The 13410-nt window shown below is 36.4% G+C and overlaps 1 protein-coding gene across 3 annotated transcripts in view; it reads left to right on the forward strand.

The window, feature by feature from the left end:
• The window catches only part of LOC115220481 (chitin synthase chs-2-like), a 121241-nt gene that overhangs the window by 75530 nt on the left and 32301 nt on the right, over positions 1–13410 (forward strand). For all 3 annotated transcript variants that reach the window (XM_036510073.1, XM_036510072.1, XM_029790613.2), the window contains 2 exons: positions 9941–10287; positions 11736–11943. In XM_036510073.1, the coding sequence (XP_036365966.1) occupies positions 9941–10287; positions 11736–11943 (555 nt within the window). The remainder of the gene's footprint in view (positions 1–9940; positions 10288–11735; positions 11944–13410) is intronic.

Below are 13410 nucleotides of genomic sequence, written 5' to 3' on the forward strand. Positions count from 1 at the left end.
GAAGTCACTTGCAATGCAAGCACATCTCCGTAATATATATATATATAATAGCAATATGTTACAAAAAGAAAATAGAAACTACACGTGGAAATGTAAGGGGAAAGTAAGAAGAAAAAAGAAAAAACATACATTTAAAAAAAAATGTATTTAAAGGGTTATATTATCCTGCCGGTTAGCGTATTTCCTCTCATGTCGGTTTGAGATGCTGGGGCTAACCACAACGGTCCGTATGTAGTACACGAGCTAACAATGAGTTTTTAGGCATCGATAATAGAAAAAGTACCGATAAAAATGTTCTAGTCCCTCTCCTCACTGGTAACTTCTCTCCCTGCATAATTCCGTGTGTCCTGTTCGGGACTGCATATGTTCCGTAGAGTAGTTAATAACATTAATAATGATAAATAGAATGGCGCTTTTTCACGTCCATCATTTATTTAACAACTTTTTTTACAGCATACAACGTGTAGGTATGGAAAATAAGTTGTAAATAACTTTTAAATAAACCATGGATGTGAAAAATCTCCATTTTCCTTATCACTATTAATGTTATATATATGTATGTATGTATGTATATTCTATATATGTATGTAGGTATGCTGATAAATATAGAATGGATACTGTGTGACAAAAGAAGAGGAGTTACGTAATGCCCTTCTTTACAGCTGTTTCGGCTGTAGGAAACTATGCAACGTGAGGTGAGGGTGAATGCGATATCTTTAACAAAACAGAATAACAATGTAGATACACAAACACACACATACACACATACACACACACACACACACGCACAGACACAATCGCATGCATTGTATGTAGTCATATATATATATATATATATATATATATATATATATTATAATATATGTACCTTTGTATATGTATACATATATGTATGCGAGTGTGTGTATAATATATACATACACATGTATGTATGCATGTAAGTATATACACCTTAAATGCGCATAATTCTAGTCCGAAGTATATTGCACCTTAACATAAATGTCACAAGAAGCGCAAAACAAGTGGGAAAGATCTTGCAATCTGGTCTCGATTTCGATTCAGATTCCAGAGCATTTCCTTCTCAAGAATTTGGAAATCCTTTAATAACAGAACCTCATAATTTCTTCCTTGGGAACTATGTTCTTTTTTCGTTTTTATATAAATTTCATCCATCGATATATCTTTGTTTTTCTCTGTAATTATACCAACAGCAAGCAAAACCATTTCCCCAAAGAAATCCGTTTCACGGTTTTAAAGATTTGCTTTCAACTAGAAAAGTAGTGATGGCGTTCATCAACTGGCAGGATCGTTGGCGCATTGAGCGAAATGTTTAACAACGTTTCTCTCGGTCCTTTACGTTCTGATTTCAAATTCCGCTAAAGTCAAATTTTCCCTTCATTTCTTCGAGTTCGATAGAATAAAATACCTGTCAACTACTGGGGTCAACATCATCGATTCGTCCCCTCCAAATTACTCGCCTTGAATCCTGCAACGAACCGGCGTCTAGTTCATGAGGAATGTTTTGATTTCGCACATTTATACACTACGGAAACCATGTAACCAGCCTTACAAGTCCTAGAGCTCAAAAATAAAATAAATATGAGCTGCAGCAGAACCATGCTGCCTGACACTTGTCACATGCTCCACCACCAAAAAAAAAAACACTTCCTGTAATTTAACAAAATATAAAAAGGGGGTAAAAATAAAGTACCCTCGGGTTTGAAATTTCAGCATTGTAAATATTTACATTTTCTGTTGGCTTTATCGAACGGCAATTCACGTGGCACCAAAACTAGGCGTTCTTACACACAAATGCAAACTCTATGCGTTGAGTCGGAATTATAATAAGTTTGTAAGTAGCTCCAATGACTGCTTCACAATATATTCTCGATATGTTTAAGCCGGCGAGCTTGCAGAACCGTTAACACGCCGAGCAAAATACCCAAACGGCATTTCGTTCAAATTTTGTTATGCGTTCAAACTGTGCCGAGATCGGCTTTGCCTTTCATCCCTTCGAGATCGATAGACTAAATACCAGTTGAATACTGGGGTTGATTAAAAATCGCTGATCAATATATTTCCGAGCTGATAGAATTATTAGCAAGCTGGACAAAACTCTTAGCGGAATTTCGTCCGTCTCTACCTTTTGAGTTCAAATCCTACATTGTGTTGTCATATAATTCTACGTCAGTAATAGCGCTTTTTTTTTTTATTAATCTTGGAAACTCTCCCAGCTATATAAATTTATATTTAATTCGCGAAACCTGTTTACCCCATTTTCTACTATAAATGTGTATGTGAGTGTGGTGCGTATATATATATATATATATATATATATATATATATATATATAAAAGTGAAGTTGTGTGAGTGTCTGTCTCCTACGATTTAGATTCCTAACTACTCTCACATTTTGCGGTGCAGTTTAGCCAAATACGGGTATCTTATAGTCGTGATTCATATCGAGCCCGTCTGGGTATTAGCGCGCGTCTACGATGAGTCTACGATTTTAAAAATAATTTACCATAATTTTTTTCCATTTTAACGCATATTTTTTCGTGTGTCGATGGCGGCGGCGTTGGCGTCCATGCTCACACCTGCACCTGTGTTGCTTCTCCCCCTTCTTCCCTCCCTCGTGAAGCTGTGAGGAAGGGAGTGTAAGGAAATCAACGTCGTAAAGCGTTGTCAAGGAGACCAGCGTTCTTTTAGAACAACGACTTCATGGCTTGAAGTCGCCAAAACAGAAATCGCTAAAAAAGCTGAAACAGATCCACAAAAACGGCAAAAACCGCCACACAGGGCAGGTTTCCTGTGCAAACAATTTGCACAACCGAATGTTTTAGTTGTTGCACAAATCTTTATATATAAAAGTGAAGTTGTGTGTCTGTCTCCTACGATTTAGATTCCTAACTACTCCCACATTTTGCGGTGCAGTTTAACCAAAACCGGGTATCTTATAGTCGTGATTCATATCGAGCCCTTCTGGGTATTAGCGCGCGTCTACGATGAGTCTACGATTTTAAAAATAATTTACCATAATTTTTTCCATTTTAACGCATATTTTTTCGTGTGTCGATGGCGGCGGCGTTGGCGTCCATGCTCACACCTGCACCTGTGTTGCTTCTCCCCCTTCTTCCTCCCTCGTGAAGCTGTGAGGAAGGAGTGTAAGGAAATCAACGTCGTAAAGCGTTGTCAAGGAGACCAGCGTTCTTTTAGAACAACGACTTCATGGCTTGAAGTCGCCAAAACAGAAATCGCTAAAAAAGCTGAAACAGATCCACAAAAACGGCAAAAACCGCCACACAGGGCAGGTTTCCTGTGCAAACAATTTGCACAACCGAATGTTTTAGTTGTTGCACAAATCTTTATATATAAAAGTGAAGTTGTGTGTCTGTCTCCTACGATTTAGATTCCTAACTACTCCCACATTTTGCGGTGCAGTTTAACCAAAACCGGGTATCTTATAGTCGTGATTCATATCGAGCCCGTCTGGGTATTAGCGCGCGTCTACGATGAGTCTACGATTTTAAAATTAATTTACCATCATTTTTTTCCATTTTAATGCATTTTTTGCTATTATATAAGGGAAGTAACTCTCTAAAAATGTCTACGACTAGTCAACGATTTAAAAAAATTTTACTATAATTTTTTTCCATTTTTAATGCATTTTTTTTGCTATTTTTTGGCTATAACTATCTAAAAATGCTTTATAGTTATTTCCCTTACAAACCCGAGCAACGCCGGGCGATACTGCTAGTATATATATATATATAAGGTTTCGTGCTGTGGAACTGAACTGGAGACAGGTGGTTGTAAAATAGCTTCTTAAACACAAATCCATGCCTGCAACTTTTGTAGGTTGGAAATCGTGCGAATGATATTGCAATTGGAATTTACAAGTCGTTATTACCTTTTGCAAATTTTTAGTCTTCGTTAAGAGGAATACACCTGCGGATCACCTTGCCATTAGCACGCTGATTCAGGGACAGGTAATTCAGTAGATTTAACAGTAGGAGTCACATCGTCGAAATCACCGGAGAACCGTTGAATATATGGCTGCGAATCAGCAATTAAAGCGTTTTCAATGCAATTGTCTTCCGGTCTTAGATATCTTGGAGAGACTATGAGTAATGCTGAAGTCTTGGAGTAATTTTTTTATTCCAGAGGGAAGGTAAGACGGATGAACCCTTTAAAGGGATTCCGAGATTAGTGGGAAGGAAAGAGGAGGGTATCTTCAAAGCAAAAGCCTGGTCTGAAAGCTTACAACAGGGTGGACGCCGCTAAAGGTACCCAAGTTAACCGGCTACAAAACAGACTATGACGGGATTTGAACTTAGAATGTAAAGGGGGAGCAAATAGCGCAAGGCATCCAGTCTTTCCTACTGTTCCGCCAATTCACAGCTTCGGATTAAAGGATGAAAGGCAAAGTTGACTAAGCGGGAATTGACAGCTGGAAAAAACACTGCGCAAAGAGCTCTACCCCTTCGCCACCCGTTTTTAGCATGGAAGCTCACAACATAATAGACTAAGATTTAAACGCCTTTAAGTTCATATGGAACAAGTAAAGTGTCGACAGCCAGTTGTTTATGGGAAACTACTTTCTGAGAGATAACTCCCTAGCAGACAAATTAAGTTACAAACACTGCCTTGAGTCTGATCCGTGAAAATGGGGTGATATTCTTGTGGCAAGTTTGAGAAAAAAGATGCAGTTGATAGGGTCTCATGAGGACGAAAATATACTTATTGCATTCAACAACTTTGAAGGGAATCGTAAAATTGAAATAAAACACTAAGAAAGGAAACCCTTCGATTTTAATATTCCCGTCGAATGTTCAACTTCTTGTCGAGTTTATTTCTCTGAAACCTGTCTTGTGAGCCAATCAAGGTCATATGAACGAAAGCAAACTAATAATAGATTATTAGCATTTGAAAGAACACATATATCTGCCATTTGTGTGAAAGCTGTCTTTGTATTGGCAATCTGAAGGGACATGTGTCGTTTCTGCACATTGTTAATTGCCATGACTTTGCATGGCATTTAACCAAGAAGAAGCATTTATGAAACTGTTCGGGAAAGCGCTGAACAAAACAAAAATGTTCATTTTTCCTTTTGCTTGTTATTGTCAGTGGTCACGCCCATTACTGAGTTGACTACCAACATATTAGAGATAGATAGATGTGTGTGTGTGTGTGTGTGTGTGTGTGTGTGTGTGTGTGTGTGTGTGTGTGTGTGTGTGTATGTATGTGTGTGTGTATGTGCGTGTGTGTGTGTGTGTGTGTGTGTGTCAATGTATTTATGTATCGGCGCAGGCGTGGCTGTGTGGTAAGAAGCTTGCTTCCGAATCACATGGCTCCGGGTTCAGTTCCACTGCATGTCAATTTGAGCAAGTGACTTCTACTATAACCTCGGGCCGTTCAAAACCTTGCGAGTGCATTTGGTAGACGGAAACTGAAAGAAACTGCAAGAAGCTCGTTGTGTATATATATATATACATACCAAATATATACGTTTTATTTATTATTTTGCACATTACTTAATCATCTGTATATTTTTTATCTTATATTTAATATTTCTATTATATGTAATTTTCTAGATGGTGTAATTAATTTTTCACTTTGAATTGATAAAAGGTGTTTTTTTCTAATTTATATATATTTGTGTGTATATATATTATATATATATATATATATATATATATATATATATATATTATATATATATTATATATAATGTATATATGTGTGTGTGTGGCGCGCGTATGTTTGTGTCTTTTGTCTGTGTTTGTACCCAACACCGCTTAACAAGTAGTGCTTGTTTACGTCCTCGTAACCTAGAGGTTCGGTAACAACGAACGATAGAATAAGTAGCAGTCGATTGATTCAACGGAAAGTTCTTCAAGGCAATGACCCAGTATGGCCGCAGTCTGATGATTAAAAGAAATAAAAGACAAAAAAATAAAACACACACACAGAGGCATACACACAGAGGCATACACACACACACACATACACATACATACATACATACATACATACATACATACATACATACATACATACATACATACATACATACATACATACGTGTGTGTGTGTGTGTGTGTGTGTGTAAAAAAAGTCAAGGCAGAAAATTGCTTTTTTTACGTATATATATCAACCCGTGTGTTCGTTCTACATATATATATATAGATAGATAGATAGATATAGATATATATATGCTTACATTTTCATTTGTGTATGCTGTGTTGTAAAAATTCCCAGAGAAAAATTCATGTGAAATGGTTTACCTCGAAATAAAGACTCCACCGCTTCCACTACGTCCGCCATGAGGACTACGAGCCCCACTGCCGCCACCATCCCCTCAACCACCACCAGTAGAAGTGTTTCTCTAAAATCAATCGTTTCGATCCCACGAAACATCAAGCGAATGCCGTCAACCTTGTTTGACCAGTTTCTGTAGATGGAACCACCTGCTATTGCCACCCATTATTTTTTTTACATATATATATATATATACTTCGGATGATTCAGATGATTTTTTTTTTTCAAAACTTTCATAACAATGCCCTCCCAACCGACTAACCGACCTGCCTACAAACCAGCCTGTCTGCCTGCTTACCGGTCAGTCGGTCTGTCGCTTTGCCTGTCTCTCATTCAAATCACGCCATCAAACTGGTTCACACTAGTTGCAATGTCTCTATTTTTGCTGTCGTCGTTTCTAATCCCCGGGTCAGCCTTAGTTAAGCAGATTTACTTTCAAAGCTATCCCATCCAGCCATAACATTTGATCTTTTCCTTAGCCTTCGTATATCTAGGACTCTATCACACCCTCCCATTATAGTCTTCGATTTCTATGGCGTTCCATCATATTTCTAAATAGGCGAATCAACAAAATAACAATCAAATCGCCTGATTTCGATCAGCTGATGTGATAATTGCCAGCAATAATGATACAACTATCCCCAAAACACAGCATTCAACATCATAAGTCTATTGCTGAGCGTTATTACAACATTCTTTGTTTACTACTACTACTAAAAAAAAAAAATAATAATGGTTTCAAATTTTGCCACAAGCCAAGCCTTTTGGGGGAGAGGATAAGTCGATTACATCGGCCCCAGTGTTTCAATGGTACTGAATTTATCGACTCCGGAAGGATGAAAAACAAAATCGACCTCGGCGGAATTTAAACTCAGAACGTAGCAGCATCCGAAATACTGCTAATCATTTCGCCCGGCGTGCTAACTAACGACTCTGCCAGCTCGCCGCCTTGATAATGAAAATAAGAACAATAATAATAATAATAACAACAATAATAATAATACCCTTATCAGACGGGTAGTCATGATGGGTATACTAGGCTTCGTATATTTTACCCCAGTGTTACTCTGATGGCATACACTGCTCTCTCACTCAATAATAATAATAATAATAAATGCCCTGATGCAGTACCAGGCACTGGCTCTCATGGCTTCTGATCTTAACTGATTTGAAGTGTTATCATGTGCATTGTTTTGTCTTGGTATAAAAGATGGGCTACAGCAAATATTCTGCTCAATACCACAGATTTGCTTGTCAGTTGTTTGACCTTAACCATTTGAGCGTGTCCCTTAGTGGCTGACGATATGTGCATCTCTGATCACGAGCAGAAGTAGTGGGGGAGCATCATAGCCATGTGTTGAGATGGATTCTTTGGGGTTTGAATAATTCACCTCTGGGAACATGGGTGGTTCTTTCAACATCCTTAAACAACCCTTATTCAGGGACCTTTTGAGCGGGATGGGTAACTCAACCTCAAGAAAATTCTAACTGGGCCCCACCTGCAAGGTCATGTGCTGTTTATCTTGATATGAGATCACCATGTCGCGCACATATGGTTGTCATGCATGTGCCTGGTGTACCCTTATCAGACGGGTAGTCATGATGAGTATACTGGGCTTCGTATATTTTACCCCAGTGTCACTTTGATGGCATGAACTGCTCTCTCACTCAATAACAATAATAATAATAATAATAATAATGATGATAATAATAACAACAACAACAACAACAGTAATAATAATAATAATAATAATAATAATAATCCTTTCTACTGGAAGCACAAGGCCTCAATCTTGAGTGGGTGGGGGATTAGTCAATTACATCGACACCAGTACTCTACTGGTACTTAATTTATCGACCTCGAAAAGATGAAAGGTAAAGTCGACCTCGGCGGAATTTGAAATCAGAAGACTGACGAAATACTGCTAAGCATTTTAGCCTGACGGGCTAACGATTCTGCCGGCTCGCCGTATTCATAATAATAATAAAAGTAGTAGTAGTAGTAGTAGTAGTAGTAGTAGTAGTAGGAGAGGAGGAGGAGGAGGAGGAGGAGGAGTAGTAGTGGTTGTGGTGGTGGTGGTGGTGGTGGTGGTGGTGGTGGTGGTGGTGGTGGTAGTAGTAGTAGTAGTAGTAGTAGTAGTAGTAGTAGTAGTAGTAGTATATTTCAACTACAGTCCCGGGCCGACCAAAGTCTTGTTAGTGGATTTGGTAGACGGAAACTGAAGGGAAGCGTTCGTGTATGTACATGTGTGTGTGTATATTCGTGTGCATCTTTGTGTTTGTTTTGTCCCCCAGTGCAGCTTGACGACCAGTGTTGGTTTGTTTGTGTCCCTATAACAGTTCATGGGAAAGAGACTGTGGGAATGTGTAGCAGACTTAAAACTAATCACTGGGGTCGATTCGTTCAATGAAACCCTTCAAGTCCAAAGATTGAAGCAACTAAAATATAAAATATATATATATATATATATGTTTATATATATATATATATTATTTTTTTAAATTATAAGCTTATAAAATATTATTATTATTATTATTTACAGAATTGTAAAAATCGACGCTGCTTAACAAAACTATCACAGTGATATGTATGTATGTGTGCGTGTGTGTGTGTGTGTGTGTGTGTGTGTGTGTGTGTGTGTGTGTGTGTGTGTGTGTGTATCAGTACAATCAGGCTGCTGTGAAGAATAGAAAATGCAACGTTTCCAATAGAGTACTTCTTTATCCCGAAGGAAGAGTGTCCGAAACTTTTGATTTTCCTCTCCTCACAGCAAGGTCACTCTGTTCTTTTTATCGGTTTCAATAAATAATTCATGCCGACACAGCTCAGCTCTGGCCTCATTCAAGTCTGTTTGGTCTACATACATACATGCATACATGCATGCATACATACATACATACATACATACATACATACATACATACATACATACATACATACATACATACGTATATGTGTGTGTCTTCTCTGTCTGTATTTGTGTGTGTGTGTGTTTATATGAATGTATACGTATAATATCTATCTATATATATATATATATATATATATATATATATAGATATATAATATATATGATATAATATAAATTAGAGATAAAACCATTATTGCAACTCAAACAGTGATAGACATAAACCAATAAATAAATAACCAATAGTGCATATTATATTGTTTTATTATTCATTTATACTTTTTGAGATCTAGTTATAAGTTATATATTTAAAAGCAAATTATATATATTATATATATATATATATATTGGTTATTTATTTATTGGTTTATGTCTATCACTGTTTGAGTTGCATAATAGTGGTTTTATCTCAAATTTATCTTTTTATATTTATATATCGTGTAATTTGATTTATACTAAATTGAATTTTTCCCTGTAAGTTTGGAGTTATACTCCCTAATATTATTATTATGTATATATATATATATATATATATATATATTATATATATATATATATATTAATATTATATATGTATATATATCAGAGCAGGGAAAATTATATATTTTCTATGAAATTTTTGGGTTTATTACTTATCCATTATTTATTAATTTAATTGTGTATTTGACCAATAATTAATCAATATATTTCTTTTTTTATGTATTTACCAGATTATCAAAAATCTTCCATCGTCCATTACTGGAATTGAACTCAGCAAGAAAGATTCCAATATACCACCGATAATGAGTGACAGTTCAACAGATAAATATGCACAGTTAGATGAAGCGATGATGAATCACAAGAAGAGGGGCAAAACCAACAAACGGTTCCTCGACGACAGCAGTAATGGTCAAATTAGTACAGCGGCCAGCGAGGATGAAATCGATGAACTTCGACCCAATATCCAAAAGAAACAACGGCCTCGCAGACCTTCGCAGATTTCGGCTTCCATAACTTCTCAATCAACCACCACCACCAGCCTTTCCACCCTAACTAACGGACCGAAAGTCAATAACACGTTAGTATATTTTTTCATTTCTTTGTGTCTTTCTGGTTCCTTTCATTTGGGAAAGATAGGATTTGCATTGTCGTGCTAGGAGTTGTTGGTAAATGATTGTTTCCTTGTGCCCTAGGTCAACCCTGCTGGAGCAGCCTTATGGCCTCAGAGACGTCCCAATCGTGACCATCCCATTAATTTATATATAGTTTATCTCAAAGTGTACTTTCCACACATGCGTGTGTGTGTGTAAATTCAGACAGACAGACAGACAGACAGACAGACAGACAGACAGACAGACAGACAGATAGATAGATAGATAGATAGATAGATAGATAGATAGATAAATAGATAGATAGATAGATAGATAGATAGATAGATAGATAGATAGATAGATAGATAGATAGATAGACAGACAGACAGACACAGGGAGAGATAGACACAGCAAACTCATAATCTGTGGGTTTACTATCAGCTATTTCTTTTGTTTCTTGAACAGAACCCTCTCTTTCAATAATACTTCAACCCTCCCTCACAGGGGCTGGATGAATATGTAGCAACGTATGTGATAGGCTGTCATTCTCTCCAGTAGGCAGTTTAACGTGATGAAATAGGCGTTTAAAAACCTCTTTTAACTCATTTTGTAGTTTGGGGATAAAGGTGTAATTTGTGTTGCATAAATGCCTGTTATATTGCATATAATAGATGTATGTGTGATATATCGAATACACTCACACATAAACATACATACATACACACACACACACACCACACACACACACACACACACACACACACACACACACACACACACACACACACACACATATATATATATATATATATATATATATATATATATATATATATATATATATTCGTAGAGTTAGAGGCTGGAATAACCGTCTAAAGGATAAAAGTATCCGTTATACCACCGGTACAATTTCTTATGTTAACCCCGGAGATACAAATACATTATGGCCATAGATTACAGGTGACAAAGATAAAGATGAATTCATCAGGAATCAAATTTAAAGTAGACAGAAAATGGAAAAATATTAATCAACAACAACAATTGACTTACATCAATTATTATTTTTTAATTCAATACACATTGACTGCATCCCACCTAACAGCTGTTTCTGCTTCTAATCTTATATAATCTTATTGATATTCTAAAATAATATTCATCATATTTGGTAATAAATACAATGTGGGACATGAAGCTTCATGTCCCACATTGTATTTATTACCAAATATGATGAATATTATTTTTAGAATATCAATAAGATTATATAAGATTAGAAGCAGAAACAGCTGTTAGGTGGGATGCAGTCAATTTGTATTGAATTAAAAAATAATAATTGATGTAAGTCAATTGTTGTTGTTGATTAATATTTTTCCCATTTTCTGTCTACTTTACACACACACACAAACACATATATATATATTTTTTATATACATTACAGGTCTACTAACCAGCCATGGGATGTGTTTAAGACAGTATCACGGAAAAACGAGACTATTTACGAAACAACGACGAACTGGTTCGAGTTGGCAGCGAAGACTTTCAAGATTTTTACGTTTGTGTTTCTTTTCGTGTGTGTGATGGGAAGCGCCTTGGCTAGCAAAGGGAGTCTTCTCATCATGACCAGAGCTATTGGAAAAATAAACCAGGTGAGATAAAATTTACTATATAACAACAAAATATGTAGAAATGCACACACACACACACACACACACACACACCACGACATTAATGTACCTGTCTCTGCCGGATCAAAATGAACTTTCACGCTCTAGATTTCTTTTGCTTCCTACTATATTTATTTTGTGTGTAGACAGACAGACAGACAGACAGACAGATAGATAGATAGATAGATAGATAGATAGATAGATAGATAGATAGATAGATAGATAGATAGATAGATAGATAGATAGATAGATAGATAGATAGATAGATAGAACTTTCTCTGTGTGTGCATAAATTCTGTATAAATATGTTATCAATGACTTGATGCCTTGCAGCTACGTGTTCATATTTTAATCTGTTATACCTATGTACAGGTATAATATATCCATATAAAATGAGATGATGTATAAATCGTCCAAAAATGATCAAATATATCCACATTAATTAAGAGGTCAATCAATAACACGTGGTTAAAGTCCAATTGGTTACAATATTGCATTAAACCCAGATGGAAGAAGCTTGCGTGTAGACATGTAATCGGTAAAAACAATCCTTAAGGGCAACGTCTATTTAGAATTAGGGTCAGAAAAGCATAAATTTCATGAAATGCACCTAATTCAATCACACTCAACAGCTGTTTCATTAGTAATAAACATAATTAATTCTATAATTTCTTAAGATATACAATTGATCATTAGTACCTCTGATGATTTGATGTATACACATGAATACGTGTATCTCGTATGTTGCATGATCCAACGGATCTGCAACTGCAGGCCCAAGAGCGGAGACATATTTATCTGTTATTGTATTGACAACCAGTAAATTTTCATCTATCCAGGAATTCACCCCCCCCCCCCTCTCTCTCTATCTCTCTCTCTTTCTCTCACTCACTCAACGCTACTTATGTTCTCCACGTGAAAGTAAAAGGCTGATGCAGCATGGTACCAGTGCATCCTCGCCAAAACGTAAACAGCTAGAATATTTACCGAAAAGCGTCCCGTTAGTAGTTAACACTATATTTTTTAATCAGTGTCTAGCTAACTAAATGATCTGCTAGTGTATTAACGAACTGCACAAACAGTGAAAGTATTACAGCAGTGAATTGCTTTTGATACAGATATCAGGGAGACGGACAAACATTGAAAAGATGACACACTGCCAATTATATAAGGAAATTGTTGATGTTTAGCCCAACGCCGATCTTCAGTGGGAAGACCTATATTTTAATGTGTCAATTTGCAGTTTTCTAGAACTTCACTATCCAATGTACCATTCTTTCTTTTAAGGGTTCCTATGTCTTAAGGAAGGAATGTGTCCTTTTTTATAGCATTGGATTTTGGTTTGAGAGAGATTTGGCTGCTATTTTTCGCAGAGACACACAAAAATCCAAGTTATTATTGTTGTTGTTATTATTGTTAGTAGTCACTGTGCACCCGCGTCAGTTCGAA

This window comes from Octopus sinensis, linkage group LG16 (genome assembly GCF_006345805.1).
Source record: "Octopus sinensis linkage group LG16, ASM634580v1, whole genome shotgun sequence".
Lineage (NCBI taxonomy): Eukaryota > Metazoa > Mollusca > Cephalopoda > Octopoda > Octopodidae > Octopus > Octopus sinensis.